A 26,724-nucleotide genomic window follows, 5' to 3' on the forward strand; every position below is an offset into this window, starting at 1 on the left:
TAGTAAAAGGAGAAATGCTCATATTATTGTAAAGGTGAGTTCTGATTTATGGGGAGGTCTCTACACATAACTGAATCTGTTTCTAGGTGAAACACATAAAGAAGTTTTATCATAGTAGCAAATCTGTGAAGAAAACTGGCTATGGCAGCAACAGAAATAAGCATGAAGCAAGGCTGAGTGGAAATGACCCCCGATCTACAGCCACAGGTACCTGCTTCTCCCTATGAGAATGCTAAAGTAGGTGCTGAGGACAGAGATGGGCATACCCATGATATTTTGCAGGTTCATAGACATGGGAGTAGCCACAGCTTATCCAAAGACATAGAAGGACACACAGGGCTCCAAGAACACAGACAGGACTGTGTAAAGGGGCAATAAGAGTGCACCTGGTGTATCTCAAACACACAGATCTTGTAGTGTACACAGTGTACCCCAAAGACAAAGATATCCAAGTATCCAAAATTTACCCCATGGGCATAAATGTGAAAAATGTTATTATGCCTCTGCCTTGATCCTTGACTCCCCTTAACCTTTGTGTGGAAAAGCAGGAAGCAGAGCAAGAGCAAGCATAGGGAAAGATATTAGAACACATTTAACAGGGAAATACACAGACTGGAGCTGAGGTTTATCAAAGTGGGGTGATGTCAGTGAGATTAAATAAGCAAGAGCTTGCCCTGCAAACATGGATGGGAGGCGTGCCACGGCCAGAAGCAAGGCTGGATGACGGCCCTGAAGCAGCAAAGGGAATAGGTGGTATTTAGGGTCTGGTGAAGTGTGAGTGCTAGTGTAGGAGTAACCACTTACATGAACACATGACAAGTAAACCATGGAGACCCATAGGGGAACGGGAGGCTCAGCAGGCTCAGTAACTTGCCCAAGGCTGCACAAGTTGCATGGGAAAGCAGTTGCCTTTAGAAGGAAGCCTTTCTGATGCTATTCAAGGAAGGGAAACAAGGTAAGACCACTCAAGACATCCTCCAGTGTGCCCTTGATTGTGGGACAGTTACACTGGTTTTCAAACTTTCAGACACAGAATAGTGTTCAGAGGTGTATGTTGAATAAATGATGGAGAATAACCCTGGGAAATGTGTGTGGAGCGAGACCTGAAAGAGGTCTGAGACACTTTATAGCTTCTAAAATGACAAACGACCAAAACAAACAAACAAACAAACAAAAACAAAAAAACCCACCAAAAACAAAAACAAAAAACAAAAAAACAAACCAAACAAAAACAGCAACAGGCTAAGACTGGAAGAGAAACTGGAGAGGGGATCATGTGCCTGATCAACAAGCAGGAAAGAGTCAGAAGTTAGAAAACCCTGATAAAGCTCCTGTCATAGCCAAGGAGAAACTGACAGGAGAGCAAGGGACTCCCTCGGGTGTCTGACAGACATGAGAGTGGGAAAAAGGAGCATGACTCTGGACGTGTGCCACTTAGGACCCAGACTCAGAGAAGGTCCTCAGCTGGAATTCCAACACCAGCAGAAGAAGTGGTTTACAGGGGGGACGTGACAAGCAGACCGTAAAGGATATGCAGAACTTTCCTGGACAGATGGCCTGTAGGATTCAGGTGCTAGGTCTAAAGTCTGTGAAAGAAGCTGGAGACAGATCCAGGCATTTGGGAACACAGGCAGGAGCTGAGCCATGGAATCTAGGAAACTGTCCAGGAGAGTTTTAAGCACGAGAAGGCTCTGCCTACAGCCAGGATAAAGAAACAGAAAGGACACAGTCAGGATTGCCTACAACTCATAAGATACGGAATTGAGGCTGTCTCAAGGTATAAGAAGTGGCTGGAAGCGGGATGTGTGTCTCACTGGTCCAGCACAAACATCCAAGATGCCTTGGGGTTAATACCTATCACTTCCTAAAGACAAAGGGTGGAGGTCCACCAGTGGACCAAAGGCTGAGGAGAGAAAGAATAGAATGAGGGTTAAGAAGAAGCCAAGGGACCTGATGGTTGAGGTGGGGGCAACTTGTGCCCTTGGCTGGGGATACCTTCAAAGGAGCAGCAGCATGCTTTTTTAGAGACTCCTAAGAAACTTTCTGTTCTTGAGAAATGTAACTTTAAAACTGTTTTCTGTTCACTTTCCTTTGGGTTGTGTTTAATGTATCTCCTTACTGTCTTGCAAAAGGGCTTTGGAACAAAATATGGCTCAAAGAAACATATACTGAAATAATGTTTATGCAACATACTATCGATATACAATATCAAAGACCATCTGCCAGGGTATTTTGAATTTCTGCTTCCATGCTTCAAATGCCTTTAAATGCTAAAACTCATGACACATTGTTTCCTAAATTAGATTAAAGAGCAATTTTCTCCTCTGTCAATCAGCTTTACCAAGATAGATAGAGAGGACTGCTTTAGTGTTTGCAAGAAGTAGAATTTCCATCATGCTAACAACGTCCTGCAGACTGCTTATTAGCATATACAATTACTGAGATGTTTTTCCTCCACAAGCCTCTTGAAATCACAGTGAAATGAGATTTTAAATTGACAATTGATGAACGTTTTACATGCAAAGGGGGGTAAATTTTGAAAGGAATGCATTCTGTCATAACAACTTTTATCCTTATATCTCTATTTTCTCATGTCTTTCCATATTCTAGACAATGGTTTAAAAACTTATTGATCAATTAGGTGAAGTCCTTACGTCATATTCAGAGCAGAACAGGCTGTCCTGTGGGTAAACTGAGTTTCAGTGATGTGGCAAACATCCTTCGCTAAGCAAATGCCATTGTCTCCTCTTGCCTCAGGGTGGGCCCAGTGACAAGGAAACATGGCTCAGTGGTTTAAGACTTCAGGCAAAATTAAGATGAAAGCTTTCCCAATGGCTGCTTATGATTTTTCTTGAATATTCTACCCAAAATTTTTTGACACCACAGCTATGGTTCTTCAGTCCGATCTATTCCTTCAGAGTGGGTGTGGGTCCCCTCTAGTTCTGTGGGTGGGATCACAGTAACTTGAGAATTTCTGTGATAGTGGTGGCCCTTGCGTATCTGATGCTTGCTCTCTAGACTAGATTCACAGGTACTTTGAGCTGCTGGTACTAGAGTGTGACTATGAAATGTCCCCAATGCCATGTGTGAAAGGTATGGCCTTTAGCCCATGGAACTAGTGGGACCTGGCGGAACATTTAAGGGGGAGTTTAGTGCAAAGGAAGTTAGACCACTCAGGTGAGCCCTGGAAGGGCTCCCAGGATTCCAGCTCCTGTCTCTGTTTCCCTGCACCTAGTAGATAGACAGTCCACTCCTCCGTGAGCTTCTACCGTGATGTAAAGGCCATGGACAGCCACCACTAGACCAGAACCTCATGAAGTTCAAGGTAATCAAATCTTTCCATTTTCTAGGCTGATTGTCTCATTTGCTGGGAGGCCGACTGACATGCTGGGTTAGTAGACTCCTCAGATTCAACCAGAGTAGCTCTAATTTTACCTGCTAGTTAAGGCTTCACACATGTGCAGTAGGGGAGAAATGTTTTCATTTCTGTGCTTCGATGGCAATGAAAGCTAAACTACTGTGAGTAGTCTCAGGAAGCTGAGCAGTCAGGGACAGTGCCAGTGGAGCAGAGAACATGGGACTTGGGAGCTCTTCTGGTGACTGACTCCATCACTTTCCTGTCAGCCAAGGCTCAATTCTAGAGTTCAGGATGCTTGAGTTTTCAGAGCACATCAGACAATTTGCTCTTCTGCATACAGTCAAGACAGCCCCACAGTGCTGACCATGTGGAAAATGTTTACAACAGTAATCACAGGACCAAGAACAGCCAAGTCTCTTGTGCTAACTCTGAGGGTGAGCTCCCTACCTTCCTTCCTCAGGTCCCTGCAACAAGCTTCCTGTTTCACAGAGGTACTGTCTGGTCTATAAATTCAAGAATATGGGTCCTGTTGTGATCGGTGTCCCAGTGCCTGGTGCACAGTATATGACCTCCAAATGAACCTGACTGTACTGTCACAGTACAAAATACTCAACTTTAGAATTGGATACCACTGGAGAATACAGAAGCTAATCGACAACAACGAGAACATTATCCCTAAAACAGGCAGGGTGGCGCACGCCTTTAATCCCAGCACTCGGGAGGGAGGCAGAGGCAGGTGGATCTCTGAGTTTGAGGCCAGCCTGGTCTACAAAGTGAGTTCCAGGACAGCCAGGGCTGTTACACAGAGAAACACTGTCTTCAAAAAACAAACAAAGAAAGAAAAAATCATAAAATAAAATTATCTCCTTCACAATGAGGTGAAATTGGCAGGGTGAAACTGGCAGGGTGCCTCCTGATCATTCTGTTAGAGCAGAGTGATGCTGGGTAAGCAGACAGTTCTAACAAGCTATCGTGATGAGCAACCAAGGGAGGCAGTAGCGCTAGGTGAAGGAGGAATGCCTCTTCTGGAGCAGGGGGGGTTTCCCTCTAATAACAAGAATGGACACCAAGTGGGAGAACACCAGAGACCTTAGCTTGGGAAATATAAACAGAAGTCTCCAACAGCACAATCACCAGTAAAGGGGGAAAAAGTGAACCGAGATACTCTACCTATGATGGTAATCCTGCCTGTCAACTTGACTGGGTTGAGAAGTGCTTAGGCAATTAGTACAGCACATCTCTGGGTATGCCTGGGAGCATTTTCAGAGACGATTAACTATGACGAGAAGACCTACCCTGCATATATATGGGCCGCAGCATCCCTTGGGCTAGGGGCCCTGATGAAAGAGAAGTAGAAAAGAAAGAAGCTGAGCCGCATGACTGTATACATCTCTGTCTGTCTCTCCCCACTCTCCCTTCCTTCTTTGCTCTTATTTCCCCACTCCTATTTTTGCTCTTCTTAGCTGCCATGATGCAAGCTGTTCCATTCTGCTATGCTCCTCCCCTAATGATGGGCTAAAACTATTAGTCAAAGTAAATAGTCTCTCTTTTTAATTGCTCCATCAGGTTATTTTGCCAGGGGGCAATAATTCAATGTGGAAAATTCACACTAGAGAAGTAGGATCATTGTTGTGATATTTGACCATGTGGTTTAGAAGACTTTGGAACTGCTTTGTAGTAAGGAGTTAGAAATATTTGTCTAGCTAGGCTAGACAGAATGTTACAAGCAAAGACTAGTAGGCATTCTGGTAGAGGCTCATAAGATGAGAATGCCTAGGAATATAGACAGTAAAGACTATAATCAATAGGAATTGAATTGGAGGCCATTTGCATTACATTGTGACAAATAATTTCTCTAAATCTTTATCCATATCGTAGTACTCTAAACCAGGCAGACTGAGTTTAAAGATGGGAATCTAATCATCTGGTAAAAGGAATCTCAAGGCAGCCAGTAATTCAGGTGATAGCATAGTAACTGCTTGCTGATTTTAGCCAAGTTTATAGTGACAACCGTAATGAAAAAGCACAGTGGAAAACTTTAGAAAAGCTTGCCGTTTGTGCATTCGGGAACCATGTATAATTCTGAGGCCAAAGAAATTATGACAGGATCATTAAAAAGAAACTAAATACTCGGTATCAGGACAGTGAGAAGCATGCTTTGAGGACATCTTAGAAAGGGTCCAGACCCCATTTATCCCAGGATTACAGGAATAAAAGTTTTAACTAATTGGAAAGATTTTTCTTTGAGAAGCAGACACTCCAGTTCTCTCCCCTGCACATAGTGACTACAGGAAGTGTTTTCTCATGTTCAGTCATCTGGGCTCTCAGAGGCTCCTGCAGCTGTGGTCCTGGGGACCTTCTCCTGGCAGGTCCTGTCCAAAGAATCATACACACTGTGCCAGTTTTTCACATATGCATAAAGTAAAAATGATAGATCATGTAATCTTCTTACTAATTTCCAAGAAAGGCCTAGGAGCCCAAGTAATACATGGCAGGGTTGGTTTTTCTTTGGGTAGCCTTGGAGAGGGTGAGGAGGGAAGCTATGATGGTGGTACAGCCAGATGTGGAACCGAGACCCTTGGGAGTCAGACTTGAACTGGGAACATATGAAAGGAAATTGCAGGCGTGGAGGGAGGCCTTGTGGGCTACAGCCAGGAAGGGATGGGCTGCTACAGCCCTTGGTAATGCATGTCATGCTACCATGTGACTGAGGCGCCAAACACAGAGTTTTGAGATTAAATATTTACCTGGGTTTTAGTCTTGCTCTGGTCCAATCCCTCTTCTGTTTCCCTATCCTGGCATTTTGAAATAGGAATGCCACTCTGTGCCACTGTGTACTCAGAGTATTTTTTTTTATTTTAAAGGACTTCAAGGTTAACCTTTTGTGTCAAATCCCAGAGGAGGCCTTGAGCTTGAGCTTTGGAGATAGACTGGATACGTTCTGTATTATAAGGAGGACATGGCAGTTGGGGTATTAACTCAGTTAGGAAAGAGTTTGCCTTACAAGAAAGAGGACCAAAGTTTGATATCCCACCCCTGACACACACACACACACACACACACACACACACACACACACACACACACACACACACACACAAAAATGAAGTACTGAGTGTGGCCATAAGCACTTACATTCCCAATGCCGGAGAAGTGGAAACCTGTGGATCCTGGGAGTTTAGTGGCCAGTCAGCTTAGCCTACTTGACAAGCTCCAGGCCACTGAGACCTTGTCTCAAAAACAAAAACCAAATGGCAATAACAAAAAGGTGAAGGCACCTGAGGAACAGCAATTGAGATAGTCCCTTAATTTCCACACAAATGTGGACTACATACACATATGAACTTACACACATGACCATGTACGAACACATTTAAAAGAAAGAGAGGGATAGGAGCCTTTTGGGACCCAAAGGTGACTGATGTGATTTAAGACATGGGTTTGAGTGTCAGTAGGTAAATTTGTAATGGTTCATCTCGGTAGCTGACTTCACTGGAGAAGCACCTAGGAGACTGAAGAAGCTCTAAGCGTGTCTTTGAGGGTATTTTCAGAAACAGTGGCAGCACCACTCCATAGACTGGAAGCCCAGATGGAAGAAAGGGAAACACCAGCTGCACCACATAGCTTTACTCCCTTCATAATCCACTCTTTCTCTCTCACCCGCCTCCCTGCCTGCCTCACTTGTTCCCTCTCTGTCTGTCTCTCTGCTTCACAGAATCTACCATCCCCTGACCATGACAGACTTCAACTTTGAACCAAAATCAGTAAATCTTGCCCAAGCAGGGATTAAAAGCATAATAAACTCTCTTCTCTGCTTTCATGATTAGAAAATGGAGGGAGATTAAATATTTGAAATGTTCCCAAAGAAACGCTGTATGTCTGAGATGAGACAGAAGACAATATCCTTAATGAGTTTATTATGCATTGTATACATGGATTGAAATGCCACATTATATCTCATAAATATATGCAATTACCATGTATCAATTAAAGCAACATTTGAAATTTTTCCACTTTTAGAACAATTATAATTGGCAGAAGTGTCAACTGCCAATTTTTTCCAAAGCAATTTTGAACTATCCCTAAGAACTTTAATGATTTCCATTATCATAGAATTAAATGACAACCAGAATATCTAAACAACAAGAACAGTACAAATTCCCTACCCAGGATTTTATAGGGCCCTTAGTAGAGTAACTGGAGAAACTGGGACCTGTTTCCTAGGCTTGAGGGGCCCCTAACAAGCTAATATCAATTACTTTAAGCATTTATACACACATGGTATTCAAGTATTTTGGTGGTTTGAAGCTTCCATAACCTCAAAAATTTGATATATTTGAATGCTTAATCACCACAGAGTGGAATTCTTTGGTATAATTAAAAAGATTAGGAGGTGTGGCTTTGTTGGAATAGATGTGGGCTTGTTGGAGGACGTGTGTCACTTGTCCCTGGGGTGGGCTTTGAGATTTCAAAAGCCCACAAGGAGCTAGTGTTCTGCCCCCCCACACACACACACACCTCCTCTCTGCCTATGTATGAGGATGTCTCTCTCAGGGACTGCTCCTGCATACCTCAATGCTCCCTGCATTATAATGGACTAATCCTCTGAAACTGCAAGCAAGCCCCCAATTAAATGCTTTCTTTCATAGTACCTTGGTCATAGTGTCTCTTCACAGCAATAGAACAGTGACTAAGACAAGTGTTTTGCAAAAATTTCAAATATTTTATCTTATTTGGTCCTTATCCCAAAAGATAGGCAAGGCTTATATTTTTATCATTTAGAAGATGAGTTCAGAGTCATTTGATTCCAAGGTATTGTGGTGGGGTAAATGACAGCCAGAACTTGAACCCAAGTTTTTACCTCAGAATCTCTGGACTCTGTTTCTCAATAATTAGTACAAAAGAGCCTTACTTATGTTTACAGAATAGCTCTGTAGTTTGAAGGAGTATCCAATAAATATTAAGAGATGACTTCACTTTACTATAATTGAAAACAACTTTTATGACTAGTTTTACATTTTAATCAGAGTTCAATCAACATTTTGGCTTAGGCTCAAAATATTGTATAAAGATTCATGCTTATAGCATCCTACATATAACCCCCAAGCCTCTGTAAATACTTTGCTGATTGGCCACTAGCACTGGAGTGGTTAAATACATCCTTATGCAAAAATGCCACTCAGGACCACTCTTCAATTTCCCATTAAGTGAAAACATAGCCTAGACTTAAGTAAAACCTCAGGAATGATATTAGATCACTTATCTCTACCATTTTCAATATCAACAAAATAAATTAAAATAGGTAACTCCACACATCTCTCACATACATACACACACACACACACACACACACACACACACACACACACACACACACTCACTCCACCCTCTCGCTGTAGCACTGTCACAATGCAAGCAGAATTTCCTCATCATTTGCACCAAGAGGTCTTCATCAGATATTTTCTCAAATACGTTATGCCATGTGACATCTGATGTGAGCTGCAGGGTTAGTTTCTTAGAGTCTAAAAGTGCCTAATATCAACAGACTGAAATAGACCCACAGCTAAATACCTACCACAGAGCAGATAATGTCAGGGAAGCCCCAAATATACATTCAGCTCATGAATAAAACATTCCAGAAATATCTTTTGACTTTGTTTGATTCTGTTAAAATCAACTTCTGAAAGAGTATGTGAAAAATATCGAGCATTTACCAACTGTGTATCATGGGTTTAACCATGAATAGAAACCCTTTCACTGTGCGTAAGTATTAAAGTAGCGCTCACAATTCAAAACATTTCATTCGATGGGGTTTCTCCTGTTTTTTTGTTTGTTTGTTTGTTTTTTTCTAGCCAGTACTGATTACCTACATTTACCTGTAGAGACACAGAATGTCACATTAATTGGTGTTATTAAAGAGTTCTGGACATAAGGTTTATTTCCAGAATTTGCCTCACACAAGACTAAACCTGGTGTAAAATTCCTATCAAACTCACAGGATCTTCACTTCAGCTGATTTTAAACATTCTGAGCCTAGTTGCCTAAACAAGGTCTATCAGTCTATTTTATTATGTTTACCCTGAAATCAGACCCCTCCCCCAAGTTCCCTTAAGTGTAGTTTTTGCTCAAAAATGAGGCTATAAATGCCTATTGACTGCACAGGTCCCAACATTTGTTGGTTGCAATTCATTGCTTTATAACTGGGGAACCTGGGGAGAGGGCATTGTGGTTAGCAAATGCTTTCTCTACTATCATAATGAGCTCCTAGGGGATCCAAAGACTCACTTTTGGCACGTGCGGATTAAATTCCACAGCTCTGTGAATGGCCTCTACTGCATTCATCTCTGCTGTGCTCAGCCCCCGCCGAGATGCAGCCTCGGGTGAGAATCTGAAAAGCAGAAAGACAAACATCATGCAGTTGGGACCACTGCTTGGGCAGCTACCCAGGGAGCAAGTATACATCAAGGGCCCCTAGGAGCACAGTGAGCCAATGGCTCAAGCTCTCCAAACTTCCTCTACAGAGGACCTCTGAGTGACCCCTTCCACCAAGGCCAACAAAAAAAACCCAGCAGAAGCAGAAAGCGTGCGTACACTGGATGGCGGCAGGAAGTATATTCAGCTGTCAACTCACTGTCTAAATAGCTAATCTAAATTTTCTGCAAGGTACCTGCTTAGGTAGGAGCAGAGGGAGGACTGACAAGGGCAGACAGTGTAGGAAAAAGAGAAAACTAGTTTACAGAAGAGCTTACTTGGTTAAAAACAGAACTGGGGAGAATTTGAAGGGAGGCTCCCAACCCAATGTCAGTGCTGTGGTGGAGGCTAATGCCCACAGCTTCAGCAACAGGCAAGCCTGCGTGAGCCGTTCCAGCAGGAGGGTGTGCATGTCCAAACTGTGGGCAAGACACCCGTCCAAGGGAATGAAAAAAAAAACCAGACCATGCAATCTCTTTCTCACCTCACACCCAGGGCTAACTCCAGAGCTGTGCTTGGCAGGCAGACACCACAGGGGAAGCTGTGACAACCCTGGCCCTGCCCTCCCAAGCTGGAGTCGCTGTGTAGGGAGAAAAGATGTTGCAGTAGGTACTGGCGATCTACAGGATAAAAAAGAATGAAAGAAAATTACTCCAGTCTTGAAGTGCACATACACTTAACAGCAAACCTGTCTGACACGGCAGGGGCTGCTACCTACTCTCTGCTTTCAGATGCTACAAAGGGGCTAGACTGTATCAGGGAGACGTAAGCATTTATGAACTCAAAAACACTGAATCCATCTGTTCTCTTTAACCTGCCTGGTCATCTTTTGGAGTGTCTATGTGCCATAGTCACCTGCCTGAATAGAATGGGCAAATGTCCCACTGAAATGGCATCTCAAAGTAAACAGACCAGGAGTGCTGAGGGAAAGAATTGGAGGGGATCATCCCCACTGCCACACTGTAGGGCCCAGGAACAGACAGAAGGGAAGGGAATACACACACACACACACACACACAAAAAAAAAAAAAAAAAAAAAAAAAAAAAAAAAACGAGTAGAGGGACAGAACTTTTGTGTAAGTCCCAAGCCCCAAGCAGTCCTTTTGGTTCTACTGTCTGACAAAAAAATTAAAAAGTAAGAAAAAAAAGTCACCCCAGAGGAATGTCAATCTGTATTAGGAACCACACACCCTTAAAATAAGTGGGGACAAACACTTCCTCCTTCTAGTAGTGAAGTAAAAGATCAGCTGCTTATGGGGAATTGCATGCTTTTAGGCAAGGTCACAAGGACCAAGAGACATTTCTGGAGGAAGCCCTCAGAGGCAACAGGTCTCCTCACATCTGGCCAGCACTGGGAGCCACACAAGTGACCACTCACTTACTTGTCAGACACTGCTCTTGCTTTGAGTAGGGCAGCTGTGTAGCATATTGTTGCCGACTTTGGTAAGCTTATATCTGTCCAAGAAAAAGAGAGCAAGAATCTTGTCAATCGGCAATCAAAGAGACAATGCTTTAAAAGCACAAGATTAATCATATAAGTTCAAGACAGTACAAACTAAGAATATTTAGGCTATTACATAAGGACCCCAGCTCTTTCTTACTGTGTCAACATGTTGTGTTATTTTGTCTATAATTCATGTTTAAAATCCACCTGACCCAAATCTTTTGAAATCATCTTGTATTTTAAAATATGCATCTTATACCTTGATTTTAAGCAGAAAATTAATATAAACATATAGATATAGTTATTACACAAATACCTGTGACATAAAATGTAAATAGGACCTTTTGTCAGTTATAAAAATTAATCTGAGTTTAAGATACCCACACAGCTGAACAAGTTAGATTAATTTAAGACAGGTTTGCTTTGTATTAAATTTCAGAAATCCAGACATATTTTTAAATGGTATTTTTTACAAATCCAAGTCACAGTCAAGGAGACATAGGGCTCTCTCTGGTGCATATAGTTTGTAAAGGGTCCATGTAGCAAACATTTTGAAAAGTGTCCCAAGCTTTCTCATTCAAGTCATGGTCAATATCCTTTCATATTAAAGATTAATTTGTCACCTAGAAAGACAATTTTATAATGTTCCTAGAAATTACAGATGGAGGGGTGGAGTAGCTCAACTCAATGCAAATGAACTGAAGGGGATGGTTTGGGGGGTATTATTTCAATTCGAATTCCCTTCTTTTCAAAAAAGGAGAGTTATATTTCCTTAGCATTTGCTAACCAAATTTTTACACTGACACAGAAATAATTCATTTTTAACAAATAAAATTGATTTGGAAGGAGTGTGTGTGTGTGTGTGTGTGTGTGTGTGTGTGTGTGTGTGTGTGTGTGTCTCACAGTACCTATGTGAAGATCACAACTTACAGGTGTCCATTTTCTCTCATTGAGCCATGGTAGGTTCTGGGGGTCAAACCCTAGCAGTTGGGCTTGGCAACCAACAAGCACCCTTTCCTACTAAACCATCTTGCCAGTCCCCAAAATATCTTCTTAATTCAACATAAACATAATTGCCTCTAGTGACCAAGCAAAGAAAGCTTGGCCACTAGTGGCAATTACAACTATGCTTTCTCCCACATGCCTCAAAAGTCACCTTTCATATCCGAAATGCCCTGTAGGGCTGTCTGCAACTCTGCAAGGACTACATGGGAAAGCTGTAAAGGGATCTCGTAATTAGCCAATGACAGCAGAAGAACGTAATTCCTTGAAAGAAAAGTGATTCCTCTCCCACAATTGTACTCACCATTAATTCTAGCCTGGGAAATTCCTCTTTGAGAGTTTCATGACAGTAGTAAACCACATCAATCACGGAAAATACTGGAGCCAAGTACTGAGATTAGACAGCTGACTCCTGTTTCATCTCAGCTGACCTTGGCCCCTCGGTAAGGAGGAAGTAGTTTGCTCCTGAGCACCATGACCAGGCATGGTGCCTGGGGGAGCTGCCCACTCTACTCCATACATGTGTCATGTGTCAGGACCACTCAGTGAGGCAGGCAGCTAGAGGGACAACAATTGTCTTAGCTCTTAGAATGTGCAGAACTGAAATGCATCTCCGGGCCATTAGAATCAGATATATGTATGTATGTGTGTATGTGTGTATGTATGTATATACATACATGTGTGAGAAGCTGTATAGAGACCATGATCACCCATCTCCCATATTAACTAACCTACATGAGCCTCCAAGCAGATGACCCTGTCAGACAAGATGGTCCTTGCCTCTTGCCATCAGCTAGCAGATCGGAATAAAGTTCCTCTGCCACAGCCTTGTCTCTGGATTAATTGGCTTCTATTGTGGGACAAACAGATCTAGCCTTTCCTAGATGTTGTCTGGTAACAATAAGAAAACAGAACTGAACTGAAAAGGAAGGAGGGCTTTGCAGTCTAGATCTCAGAATCCATATTTGATGGGGAATGTACTGTGTATGTTTATCTTATTGATTGTTGAATAAAATACTGTTTGGCCAATGAGACAATAAATTAGACGGGACTAGAAGTCAAAGAGGATTCTGGGAAATGTAGTAGAGAAGTGCTGATCCAGGCAGGAAGTGACATAGCAAAGAGACTCATATTTAAGCGAAGAAGAAACAGGAAGGGCCCTCTTTTCCCCTCTGCTCCTGCTCCAGCGGCACGATGTGATCCACAGCAAGGAGGGACGCCAATAAGGTGTCCGATAAGATAAGTCTTATAACATATATAGATTTATGATAGTTAAGACTGAGCTAACATATGAGAATCCTAGTCATTGGCCAAGCAGCTTTGTACCTAATACAAGTTTCTGTGTATTCATTTGGGCCCTAACTCGGGCAGGCGGCTGGCATAAAGCGTACACGTGGCAGTGGGGCTCAGCGGCTTTTGGTGGAAAGATTTATCGTAACACATATTCAAGCAAAATTTCATCATCACCACCACCACCATCACCCATACTACAAATGGTTTTTCTTTGTGTGTTTGTTCATTTGTTTCAGGTAGGATCTCATGTAGCCCAGGCTGGCCTCAAAATCATTACATAGCTGAGGATGACCTTGAAATATTGATCTGATATGCATTCTTAATTTCAGATGCATTTAATAGACAAAGATATGAAGATTGGATAATATCTAAATACCTTCAACAGTGTTACACTGTCACTGTGTGTGACAGGCATGGTTTCCACTGCTTTTCTCTCTTCCTACAGCTTGCTAAAGTTGTAAATATCAACAGCACTGCTAGAGGGAGAAATCTATTGTGAAGAATGTATGAAACAGGTTCTTGAGCAAACACCCTGGTGGAGCCAGGCACAGAGAGACAGATGGACGGACAACAGATAGAGGCATCAAGCACGTCAACCTGCACATCTAACAGATGCACAGTACTCAGACTCCCAGGGAAAGCTGGAATGCTCCCTTTGCATTGTGCTTGCTGCAGGATATCTCCTCCTTAACATAGTTTAGCTACTCACTCCCAAGTCAGAGGCAGAAGCTGACATTTGGGCTCATTTTAAGAAACCAGAAGGGGCCGGGCGGTGGTGGCGCACACCTCTAATCCCAGCACTCAGGAGGCAGAGGCAGGCAGATCTCTGTGAGTTTGAGGCCAGCCTGGTCTACAAAGCTAACAAATGCCATGTCTTGAAGGAAGGAAGGAAGGAAGGAAGGAAGGAAGGAAGGAAGGAAGGAAGGAAGGAAGGAAGGAAGGAAGAAGGGAAGGGAAGGGAAGACAAGAGAAGACAAGAGAGATGAGAGAAAAAAGAGAGAAGAGAAGAGAAGAAGAAAAGAAACTAGGAGGGGTTAATTTATTATAGGCCTCTTTGATTCCTGGCCCTGTCTCAAGCTGGGACTTGGTAACTGCTGCCTAATACAATTTTATGTGATTTTTGCTAATTTGATGAGTGCAGTAAAACGTGAAAATAGACAAAGAACTTTGAGTGCTTCACTCAACTTCCCAAAATGCTTATATTCCATATAACCATACTACCAAGCACCAAAAACTGACATTGCTAAAGACATTTGAATACACTGACTTTGCTCCATTCCACCATCTTACATGTTCTTAAATATGTATCTGTAACATCTACATGCATGTAACCCTAACACCAAGATAAAGAACTATTCCATGGTGACAGAGAATTCCCTTGCTCGCCTTTTATGCTGTTTCCACCCTGCCCTTCCCATACATGGTGGTCACAAATCTGTTTTCTGCAGTTTTGCTTGCCCCTCTGATTTCATGCTTTGCTGCTATGGAAGAGGATAGAATGACCAGATAAAGAAAGAGACCATCAGATTTGTCATGGAAATGGTAGTAGCTGTGTGAAGAGCTACTTGTAAAGAGAACAAGTTATCTGAATGCTCAGATAGCCAGGAACTTGTGCAGAAATTTTATTCTGCGGAAGAGACTAAAACATAACTCTAAGTATTTACTTTGTTTTGTGATGGCAGACTAACTCTGCAGTGGCTTTCTGCCTTTTATAAGGGGAATTATCAATAATTACCATAAAATTCTCTTAACTGGAATTTTGGTTAGGGTATATATAGTTCAGTGACACATCATACAGTTAACATGTGCAAGGCCCTAGGCTCAAACCAAAAGTGTGTGTGTGTGTGTGTGTGTGTGTGTGTGTGTGTGTGTGAGAGAGAGAGAGAGAGAGAGAGAGAGAGAGAGAGAGAGAGAGAGAGAACTCTCTTACATACACAGAGAGAGAGAGTATTATAATTCAAAAACAAACGCACTCAATTCACCCAATTACTCCCTATAGAAACAAGGTATGCTAATGGCATATTTCTCATATTTCTCATGAGCCAACCTGAACTGCTGGTATTTGTCTAATTTTTCTTCTACTTATCTCCAACTTGTGTTTATCTAAGTCCTTTTCTGAAAGGGGAAGGAATCTCCCCATGAATGCAAATATATGAATCAAACAGTCATCAAAATCTTCATTAAAAGTTATAGTCTTGAACTCATGCAAATGGAAGTCTATAGAATTTCTGAAATCTATCCACATAATAGTACAGAATTCCATTCCCTTTCATGGCTGAATACTACTCACTGTGTGTATACACTAGATACTTATTCTCTTATTAATGGATATTTGGATTGCTTTCTAACTTCAGCCTACTATAATGAAGGATGTCATGACTTTGCTTATTATGTACACTGTAAAAATTCTCATTTTTTTCTCTTGTGTGACTGAAAATGAAATGGCTGGGTTAAAAGTTAAATATTTAAATTCAGGGCAGTGCTAAAACATGTCTCCACATAGATCCACAAATCTTTCAAAATTCTTATCTGATGGTAGAGAACAGGAAGTAGTTACTCGGGGATGGAGGGGTGTTATCAGCTGGAGAGGACATGAGGCAATATTCAGAAATGACAGGAAGTTCTGTTTCATCCTAGTTGGGTCACACACACATCCTAGACAGGTCATTCCCCAGTCTGTATAAGACTGCATGTGACTGTGTAATTTCTACCTCTGGAATAGTTTATTTTGCTAAAACTGATAATCCAAAGTCATTTCTTTTAACAACATGATCTTCCTCACATTTTTATTGGCCTTCTATAACTTGCCCCAACCTCCACCTAGGCTTTCTCTCTACAAGCCTAAAATTTACTTTTGCCTTCTATGACAAGACAGCACAGGGTTATTTATTTCCCAAGTTAGTCCTACAAACATTAAGGTGACTAAAATCTCTCTCTCTCTCTCTCTCTCTCTCTCTCTCTCTCTCTCTCTCTCTGTGTGTGTGTGTGTGTGTGTGTGTGTGTGTGTGTGTGTGTGTGTCTGTGTGTCTGTGTGTCTGTGTCTGTGTCTGTGTCTGTGTCTGTGTCTGTGTCTGTGTCTGTGTCTGTGTCTGTGTCTGTGTCTGTGTCTGTGTCTCTCTTTTAAACCAGTTTTTTTTGGGGGGGGAAAAGCCTCTAGTTTTTTAACTGGTGGAACTTTTACCTAGTTCTGTTCCTGAGCCATGGGTGGTTTATGAAGTGAGAACTGAGAATAGCAGCGAGCCTCACACTGCCCCCACACCTGTCCAGGAAGAAGCTTAAGGGAGCCACTACCACTAATGCCCTGATGAACACCGGCCAGGGCCAGCACTGGGCACCTGGGATCTCATTTGTTCCTGTGATTATGTAGTCAACCCAACAAAGTGCTACCAGCTCTTCAAATTGATTTCAGCCAAAGTTTGTTCTTTTCACACAGAAACCATGACAATTTTCTGGAAGTTTGAAAACCTCCAGGCAAGATTCGACATGTGACTCCATTGAATTGTCAATCTTATTAAATCTATAACATTAGCTTTAGTGCTTTCAGCATGTCAGTCTGGCTTATCAGTCAACTTTCTGATTCAAGCTGCGGCCCACAGCTTGATTCCACCAATGCGTTCCATCAGCTCACCTTTTTCTCGGCATCACTACATCCATCAAACTGCTGAAAACAGTTACTGAGGGTGTGCTAGGGGGAACGCCTCGGTATTATTTAATCTTCAGTACAACAACAACATGTATTAGAAGCTGTTACAAAGGGAGTATAGAAATATGCTGCTGTCACAGCTTGAATAAAAACAAATCATCTCACGTGATCTTTAACTGTCTCTAGGATAATTTAAAAAACTATTGGCAGGTGTGTATAGGCTTCAGGCCTATAATCTTTGCACTCCGGAGACTGCGGCAGAAGGATTGTGAGTTCCAAGTCATCTTGGCATCACAGAAAAATCTCATAAAAAAAAAAACCACCAACAACAGCAAAAATTGGCAATGGTAATTCCACAAAGGAAATCTGGGACGATGCTTCTAGGGATTACCACAATTTGCAACTGGTTGTAGTAATACACATGCAATCATGATGTTCCATGGTAACTAAAAGAATAGCACTTAAAATACTAGCAAATGTTTTGTTTCAAAAAATAATCAGTTCTGTGGCATCCCTCCAATTCAGAAACATGAAAGAAATTGGCCACTTAAACTAATAAGATAAACATTTAAATACTATTGTATATACTATAAATATTTTCACAGCCACTATCTCATCTGTGTTTATTTGCTACAGATTCTCTGGTATACACATCCTGGAATTTCAGTCACCTCTATCTCTGCTAAATGCTCATAAAACACATAATTATGATTTTTTAGAATTTTGCTGGGATCTACTTATTTGCAGTTGTTCTTAGAAAAGGAGCAGAAGCATTAGAGAACATAAAAAACAGAATGAGTAGCTGTGACTTTTTACTAACATTAACACAAAACTTTCTGCTCTAAACAGTACTGCCCTGAAATAGAGGCAAAGAATTAGAAAACAGCCTAGGGCTGCTATCTAAGAGAGACAGACAAAAGGAAGGGAGAGTAGAGAGGGAGGCGGAAAAAAGTCCAGCAGGCTGGCTAAGAGAAATTCATGAGAGCTATTAACTAATAATTGGCAAAATCAATCTTGTAGCACATATCTTTGTCAAAACTACCAGTTGTGTTATTTGCTTTTATTTTCTCTCACACAATGTCTTATATTTTATTCACTGCTGTGCATAGACCATAGCTTCACACTTTAGATTCCCTAAGATTTTCACTACCCTAAACAGCAGCTTAATGGTATATACCTCACTTGTAGGTACTTAGCTATGTTATCCTGATATTTCCATTCTTTTTCTTTTTCTGTGTATGTGTGTATAATATGTGTGTATGTGTGTATGTGCGTGTGTGTTTGGGGGGGGTGCATGTATGTGTACACATGGGCACCCACAGGGGCCAAAGGAGACACTGTGAGTACTGTTTTACCAATGCATACCTGATTCCTTTGAGATGGGATCTCTCACTAAATCTGGAGATTTGGTGGCCATTAATCCCAGTGATCTACCTGTCTAAGCCACCATAGCACTGACTGGCTTTTTACATGGGCGCTGGAATCCAAACTCAGATTCTTGTGTTCTAGAAGCAAGAACTGAGCCATCTCTGCAGCCCTGCCATTTGCTCATCTCATGCTTTAATCACTCGTGTCTCCTTTGCACTTTGTTCCACTGGGAGTAACTACAATTTCATCATTCAGAGTCAACCACACTTAATAAAATATTTTCCGGTAAAAGACATTTTTCCACATACCCTACCCTAAATCCATCAACAGCAGGTCAGTTATGTTCAATGAATCTCCATTTGTGAGTCCACATTTATCTTCCCTCTGAATTAAAGAAAAAGTGTGTGGCTTTGGCTTTTGCTATTGTTTCTTTTAAATTCGAGGGGCATTTCTATGCCTAATGCTCCTTTCTTTTACTTATGATTAAGCTTCTCCATTTAAGAATCTACCTTTTGATAGAGCCGGATATCATTCCTGGGTAGGACAACTTTAGCAGTAACTCAAGTGCCCACAAGGTACCAGGCTACCAGATGTTTTGATTAGCAAGCAGAACTCACAGGGCTACAATTTGAGTTTCACGGTTCAGCCTTTAGGGTGTTTCACCTGGTCCCTCCACCCCACCCGAGTGGTTATCCTCATGTTGTCATATAGCCCAGCAAAAGCAGGAAGGTGTTGATGGACTGTGTGGCCAAGCAGCCTCCCTGTGTCTCAGGCACACTCCCTGGAAGAGGATCTGAGGCTGTAGCTGTTTTTATAGGCCTTGGTTCCCTATGGTTGAGAGAGCATATGTGGCTGTAGCTTACAACAGGAAGATTTGCTCATCTGGAAGATGGAAGAACATCCACACTGAGGTTGCCACGTGTCTAAAGCAGAAAGCCAAATGCCACTTCCTACAGACTTCAGCAGATAGTTACGAAGCCCACCAAATCCCCCTACCTTGGATGAAATGGTGTTCAACTGTAGCATCAGGAAATCGTTTATTTTCAGACTATTTGAGTCTCAGGTCTAAGAGCTTTGGCACAATGTTCACTTCCAAAAACCACCTCGTGTCAAACAAGGGCAGAGTGTGAGCCCATCCTACTCTTTACACTCTGAGCTCTGATGGAAGTTTTCCTTTGAGGTTGCCTCTATATCTCTCAAAGGCCTCTAGAACAAAATCCCAGCCAGGCACAAAGCCTATCAGGTCTGTCCCCTGAGCAATTCACCCTATGTATCTTCTGCCATTTGCTGTGCCCCTTGTCCATCCCCTTACAATGTAGAAAATGGGGAATTTCTCACACAAGTCACACTGGTCATGGCCCCAGCTAGTACGTGTTCTCTTTTTTTGTCAGCACCTTCAGTGTCCACTTCCGTTCAGATATCCTCCTCCAGGAAGGATCTCCTCCCGTCTTTCTGGGGGAAGTAGCCTTTCCATCTTAGGTTAAAAGCACTACTATAGTCCGTATCCCTTCCAGTGGCTATTTCTTCCCATATGAACTTCAGTTGGTGTTTCTGGAGCAAGTAAATGCTATGTACCTTGAGTTCTTTGTAAGCACAATACAAAGTAACATCTGAAATATACTTAGTAGTCAGTGTTTACTGTATAAAATCTAAATTAATGTACCCACAAATTTGGCAACATTCACATCTAATAGCTCCTGAAAAACAAAAGTAATCAGTGTTGATTAGAGTTTTAAGAGGAACCATGAATTTTTTTTTTCCCTCAAGATGTGAGTCTTGCAATTATCTTTGCCTCTAGTGTTCCAACAGGATGTGTGACAAGTTGCTAGTGCTCTTATCAAGATGCCTGCTTAAAATAGCAGTGAAAGAAAACGGGCAGGGTAGGGAAAACAGTAAAGGCTGAAACAGGATGAAGAGAAGAAGAAACTTCATCCTGAAACAAGGAAGGCAGACCACACCTCTTCTGGCTCCACATAGACCTTTTATTGGAACACTGCTGAAAGGTCATCTTAGGGAGAGTGACTCTTGAATTTTCCAAAGTTATAAAGGGCTCATGAGAGCAAAAATTCAGTGCAATAATCTTGAAGAAGAATTCATGGAACGAAACTTCCGATAAGATAAAACAATTTAAGAGGCCAGTCGCTTTGATCTCATTTTCTTTTGTTCATCTACCAATGATAATGATCAAGATGTGATTTAATGGATCATTACTGTTCTTATGCATGAGACAGGTCAAGTGGGGGTCAAGTTTCATATCTATGGTTCTAAAAAGCTTTGAAGGGTAGCATCCAGCAGATAAATAATCCCCACTGGCTTACAAATGACACTACCACATAATGGCATCTCCATTTCCGATTCATTCACTAGCAGCAGATGTTCCAAATGTCTACTCCATTATACAAGGGCCCAAGACAAACAGGACACAGAGCTTGTTCTTAAAGACTCTCTCTCTACACAGCCCGTGAGCCCATGACATGTTAAAAATAAACGTACCAAGTACTGGTTAGCCTTCATCAAATCTATCATTTATGGGGTGTACACACACACACACACACACACACACACACAGAGAGAGAGAGAGAGAGAGAGAGAGAGAGAGAGAGAGAGAGAGAGAGAGATTACATAACATCTTGCTATGAGAGTAAAAACAAAGTGACATGGGTCTCATTAACTCCTGAATCCAAATGTACCTAGAAGTATCTTCTATATAATGCATTTTAATACATCTTTGATAAATTTGAAAAAGCTCACCTAGTCACTCTCTAGTACCAACTACAGGTTGAACATGTATGCTCCAAAGTCCAAAACTTTTCAGAATAGGGACTCTTGATTAGGTAAAAGTCTAAACTTCAAAATAACGGCCTCCAACTATAAAACACATCTGGTTCCAAGCATTTCAGATATGGTAGCCCATGTCCCTCCTCTTGTCTGGCAACAAATTGGTATTACCTCTGTGAGACACAATTGAAGTTCAAATTAAGAGAACAAAGGTAGTGTTCACAGATTCTCCTGGAGCCCTGAACCGACAAGTAGAAATGAAAGACGAAAGAAGAAAACTGGTTTCCTATTTTACTTTCATAACCATTTGTGGACTGGAGAACGCTATTAATGTCCTGTTATATAATGGTATCACCAACACAGATGGACCCAGAAAACTTTGATATGAAAGAAACAAAAGCAATGTAGAATTCTATCCTTAAATGCTTGTTGTTGTTAGTTCCAGGCAGTGTGAGGTCTTTTTGCCCCACCTTCAAGAAAGTTAATCCAAGGTCCCCTTTCAACCAAAGAGGAAAATTCACTGAAGAAATAAAAAGGATTGATATACAAAAACCTCAAAAAAATGTGCCATCTGGGATTTCAATGATTCAACCGGGAAATTCTACATGGCCTTAGTAATTTTGGGCAGGGGGAAGAGCAAGGAACATGCATTCAGCTACACCCAGAAAAATTCATCTTATGCTGCAAAGCCAAACACCAGATGTGATTTGCAACTTTTGGACTGGATTACCCTACAAGTTCTGTCAAAGAGTCCTTCTGTGGCTGATGCCTTGGAGCCAAACACGGCAGTTTCAGTGATGGTAATGGCTGGCTGGGGAGGAATGTTACCTTGGTAAATTATGATAACTGGGCAATAAGGATTACCAAAGCCAACATAAATTTAGGGGGTCTGTGAGTGTGCCAGCTATGTGAATTACAGATGTATGCACTTATGAACAACACTCTTCTCCATCATCAGAGACAGAATTTCCTCATGCATGCAATCCTTGTTGAAATGACATCCATTATCAGAACTCACGCTTACCACATACATGGCCCATCATCTGACAGTCCATCGTTTGCTTTAAGTGATCTCAAAGGCCTACTCTTCTTGGCAGACCTACCTCTGGTATCCAAATCAGGAGGGCACCTAGTCCAACGCTCTGCAGGCCTATCACTCTTGGTGACTTATGCTTATAAGCCTGAAGCCACAGCTCATGGTATCAGTGATGATGATTATTTTCAAGTCTGAAGAATGAATTGGTTCATTGGCCCATTTTTACACTAAAAGTCTCTTTAATTGCTTGCCTGATATACTTGATCTTTTCCATAGTAGGTAGTCCAGGAAACGAAGCTGGACTAGGTTTAGAGTCACTAAAAGGGGTTGACAACCTTCATTTGCTAAAGCAGCCTAATTTTGTGGTGAATATTTCAGAAGTTGTGTGTGTGTGTGTGTGTGTGTGTGTGTGTGTGTGTGTGTGTGTGTGTGTTACCAAACCTTGAGTTTACTGTTTAACTGTAATGCACTGTTTTCAAGGTCTGAACAATCCAATGATGATGACTATGTATCTTACTCACTGGTCCTGACACCTCCAATACCTGTTTTCTCCAAAGGCAAACAGATACAGACTAACCACAAAGGCAGTATGTCCGGTAACCATTTCACAGCAACTTCGACAATGGTCAGATAATGTGTGCTGGTTACAAGGACTTGGACAGTGAACAACAACCTGACTTGGAACACACCAGCAAAGGCTTGTTTGCTCAAGACTCAACACATCAGGACTTCTCTTTCTAGCCTCTGCTCTCAATGTGTTGGGATGAAAGTACTTCCTCTGGTTAGAACCATGCACTGTTCTGGAGCATACATTTGTAAATTACCAGCTAACAGTCAGTAATGCTAACTTAGCATGGCTCAGTGTTATCAATAAAATGTCTTGATGTAATGGCTGCATTTATACATTTGTGATTATTAAAAAGGCCAGCTTCTCCTTACAGGGGAGTTTATGTCCACCACTAAATTTAGGGCCACCACTAAAAAGAGAATAGTGTAAATGTCCAAAAGAGCTTGGTCTGTGTTTCATCCATGCACATTAGTGTAAGGTTGAAGGGCAGGGACTCTTATGCTTTGACTGTGAAATGTCGCCACCAGCTCATGTGTGGAAACACCTAATTCTCTAGCTAGTGTTGTTTGGGGAGGTTTTAGAACCTTTGGCATACGGGGCCTACTTGCCAGACATAGACATCAGCTGTGGGCCTCCCATGGCTATAACTCAGCTCCACTTTCAGTCCAAACTCTCTTCTTCTTGATCTCCCAAGATATAGAAGTGGCAGCAGCAAGCTGAACTGTTGTGGACGACCTTCCCCACACGGAAGACAACAGCTGTGAGCCCAAATGAACCCTTCCTCCCTTAAGCTGCTTCAGTCAAATACTCTCCTCATGCCAATGAGAAAAGTAACTAGCTCTGAATCCAAATGAATGCTCTGTCTTTGTATCAGAACTCGGAGTCCATAAGGTTTCTGTTTATAGCTTTCCAAATTTTTAAGAATTACTTCTAGGTGGACATAAGCCATTTTGTTTTTATAATCAACTATCTCTACATATGTTATTATCTATTAATTTCCATAATAGGCAATACACTGGCTTTGTGAGGGAATAGGACAGGTTCTTATCCTCATTTAAGCTAAGGCTGATCAAGGCTGGAAAAAGGTGAGGAGCAGAAGAAGCTGGGCTCTGCAGACCCGATAACAGTTTCTGAACTCCCACTCTGTGCATCTCCACAGAGGAATACAGACTTTTGCCTTTTACAATCCCCAGGGACCATTAACTAAAAACAGGAGATCTAAATGCTTCTAAATGTACCATGTAGTCGGCGCAAGCACTTCATTGGTGCTGTGATAGTCTTCTAAAATTGAAAAGCACAGATTGTAATGAATGGATACATGGATTCTTTTCCACATGACCATCCTAAGCTTTGAGACTAAAGTTTTCAACCTAGGTAGCCTATAAATGTCCTTGAAAGGTGATCCAAAAGTTGTAGTAGCTTTCACAATGACTTCTAAAAGAGTTTCTGATGATTTCCTAATAGTGAAAATATTCCATGTATAAGAAATAGATGGCTGAAAATTTATGACAAGTCTCAAATTAAATTAATGTTATACCTAAAATCCTTTTATGACAAATTAAAGAGGATGATTGAAGATGGGAAGCCATATTTTGAAAATAGCATCAGAAAGGCCAGCAAATATAGAAATACCTATTTCCTAAAGAATGCTTAAAAGGGCAGTTTAGCATCATGGAAACAGCACCACTGCCCCTGTCTACATATCCCATGCCTTTGTACAAGAAGCAGAGTTAATCAGTGTAGCAAGACTCACATTTAGGAAAGCATATGAGGTTAGAGCTGACAATACCTGCATTTGAATCCCAGTCTGCAGCTGTCTAGGAATGTGTGATCTTGCAAGTTACATAAATTCACACACCTCAGTTTCCACATCTGCTGAAATGGACTAGCCATCTCCTTTTCAGGGTCACTGTGAGAGTATTGCTAATGTGTATAACATATTTGAAGAATGGTATGAAACAAAAATAACAATACACGTTTAAAGTGTATAAATACTGCCAAAAGCAGATAGTAAGTGATGGTGAAGAGGGTAGACCTGGAGTGGACAGACATGACCTTCACCATTGGCATTCTTTTTTCTTACAGCATTCACATCATTTTAAACTATGGTTATTCACAATTGACCACTTTTCTATTATATCATTATGACTTTACTTTGAAAATTCAGGAGATTCCTATGAACAAGATACTTCTTAGAAACAACGCAAGCCTAAATGAAGCTAATGATAGTATTTGCCAAATACACAGTCTTATGAAGGTTTAGACAATGTCTGACACTAACATAAGAAATATGTTAGCTGTTACAGCTGCTGCTGCTGCTGCTCCTTTAGTCATTGTAGGGAGAGCATTTTGATAGTTAATAAATGGAAGACTGAAGAAAATGAAAACTCCTCATAAATGACAAGACAGCATTGCAGATAAATGTCTAGAGTAACAAAGCATTTGATGTTAACTCAGAGACAAAATCAAATCAAAATTAGAATTCAGACCAACTAATCTGTAATCCTAGAAAAGACATTTTCAAAGGATCCATTATAAGAAGAATTCGTGACTATCAAGGACTTTGAAACTCAAAACTTTCAAAGCCAAACCTTCCTCTTCTTTTTCTAATAGTGAAGAAGAATGAGGCGGGGGCAGGGGTGTGCTTTGTCCTCCTCTTCCTCCCAAAGCACGTTATTTCTCCGAGTTTTTTTCCCTCCCCATTCTTACCATTTTTCTAAATCCTCTTTGCAAAGGTCAGAAAAGCATCACTAATCCCTTCCTATCACTTCCCAGAACATGACTTATAAAACTTAGCCACTTAACAAACAATAAAGAAGGACTGCTGTACCCATAAACCATCCAGAAACAGCCACCCAACCAGAACATTCCATCTTGCAGAGATAACATAATCCTGTTGCTTTGGGTGTGACTCTATGGGAGGGACAGAGGGCTGCAATTCAAAGTGCTGTCTCTAGCAACTTAGATAAAGAACGATTGAACTTGAACTGGGGTAAAATACAGGATACCCCATTAGCTGTCTACTCCAAAGCACTCACTTCCTTGTGCATCGCCAGATAAAGGGCCGGCAGCTCAGTTAAGATCCTTTGGGTCTCCAAGAAAAGCATCAGGGATGAACTTGAAAGAACCATGCCATGGGGTGGGATAAAGAACGGGAGACATGTTTTCCCACAGTCTTAAGTGTCTGCAGCTCACTCTCAAGAACAGTAACTTCAGCAGCCACTTCATTATATTTCTACTGTAAATGACACAAGCGTAAGCCAAGTCAGCACCAAAACTCCCCTCAGAGTTCAGTGACGGGGGGTTAGGTCATCTACACTCTATTGACAACGGCTGAACTCAAAGCCTCTAATGAGGCAGCTCAGCAAACTATGTGGCCTGCCACCAGTGAGACTCTTTTTCCATGAATAATGAGCAAGAACATCATGTCTGTTGCCAGGTACACAACATAAACAAAGCTTAACACGGGTCTTGATAGGGTGAGTTTGTCCATTTGAAATACAGGGATTTTTCAAAGTGCTAGCCAAGTTTTAGTAGAGGGTGGGGCAGGCTGTTGTAACAAGTAATTCGAACATATGTTATCAGAATTTAATAAATCAGCTTTTGATTGTTGAGGAATGGAGGCTGTGTAATGGGCTACATTGAGACAATGAATAGATCCAAGTGAGTTCATTTCTTTACTTGGCAATCAGTTTTATAACACAAGGCTGATGATTTCTGTAATGAACTGAGATCTTCACGAAAGGAGTCTTGAGACTTGTGA

At 41.5% G+C, this 26,724-nt stretch overlaps 1 protein-coding gene across 9 annotated transcripts in view; it reads right to left on the reverse strand.

The window, feature by feature from the left end:
* The window catches only part of St7 (suppression of tumorigenicity 7), a 234,027-nt gene that overhangs the window by 26,045 nt on the left and 181,258 nt on the right, over positions 1–26,724 (reverse strand). For 8 of the 9 annotated variants that reach the window (XM_035450733.1, XM_027389945.2, XM_027389946.2 and 5 more), the window contains 2 exons: positions 11,212–11,284; positions 9,644–9,746 (listed from right to left, as the gene is read on the reverse strand). In XM_035450733.1, coding sequence (XP_035306624.1) covers positions 9,644–9,746; positions 11,212–11,284 — 176 coding nt within the window. Of the gene's footprint in view, positions 1–9,643; positions 9,747–10,313; positions 10,450–11,211; positions 11,285–26,724 lie in introns of all 9 variants that reach the window. The other variant, XM_027389950.2, reaches the window with a different exon arrangement.

This window comes from Cricetulus griseus (genome assembly GCF_003668045.3).
Source record: "Cricetulus griseus strain 17A/GY chromosome 1 unlocalized genomic scaffold, alternate assembly CriGri-PICRH-1.0 chr1_0, whole genome shotgun sequence".
Lineage (NCBI taxonomy): Eukaryota > Metazoa > Chordata > Mammalia > Rodentia > Cricetidae > Cricetulus > Cricetulus griseus.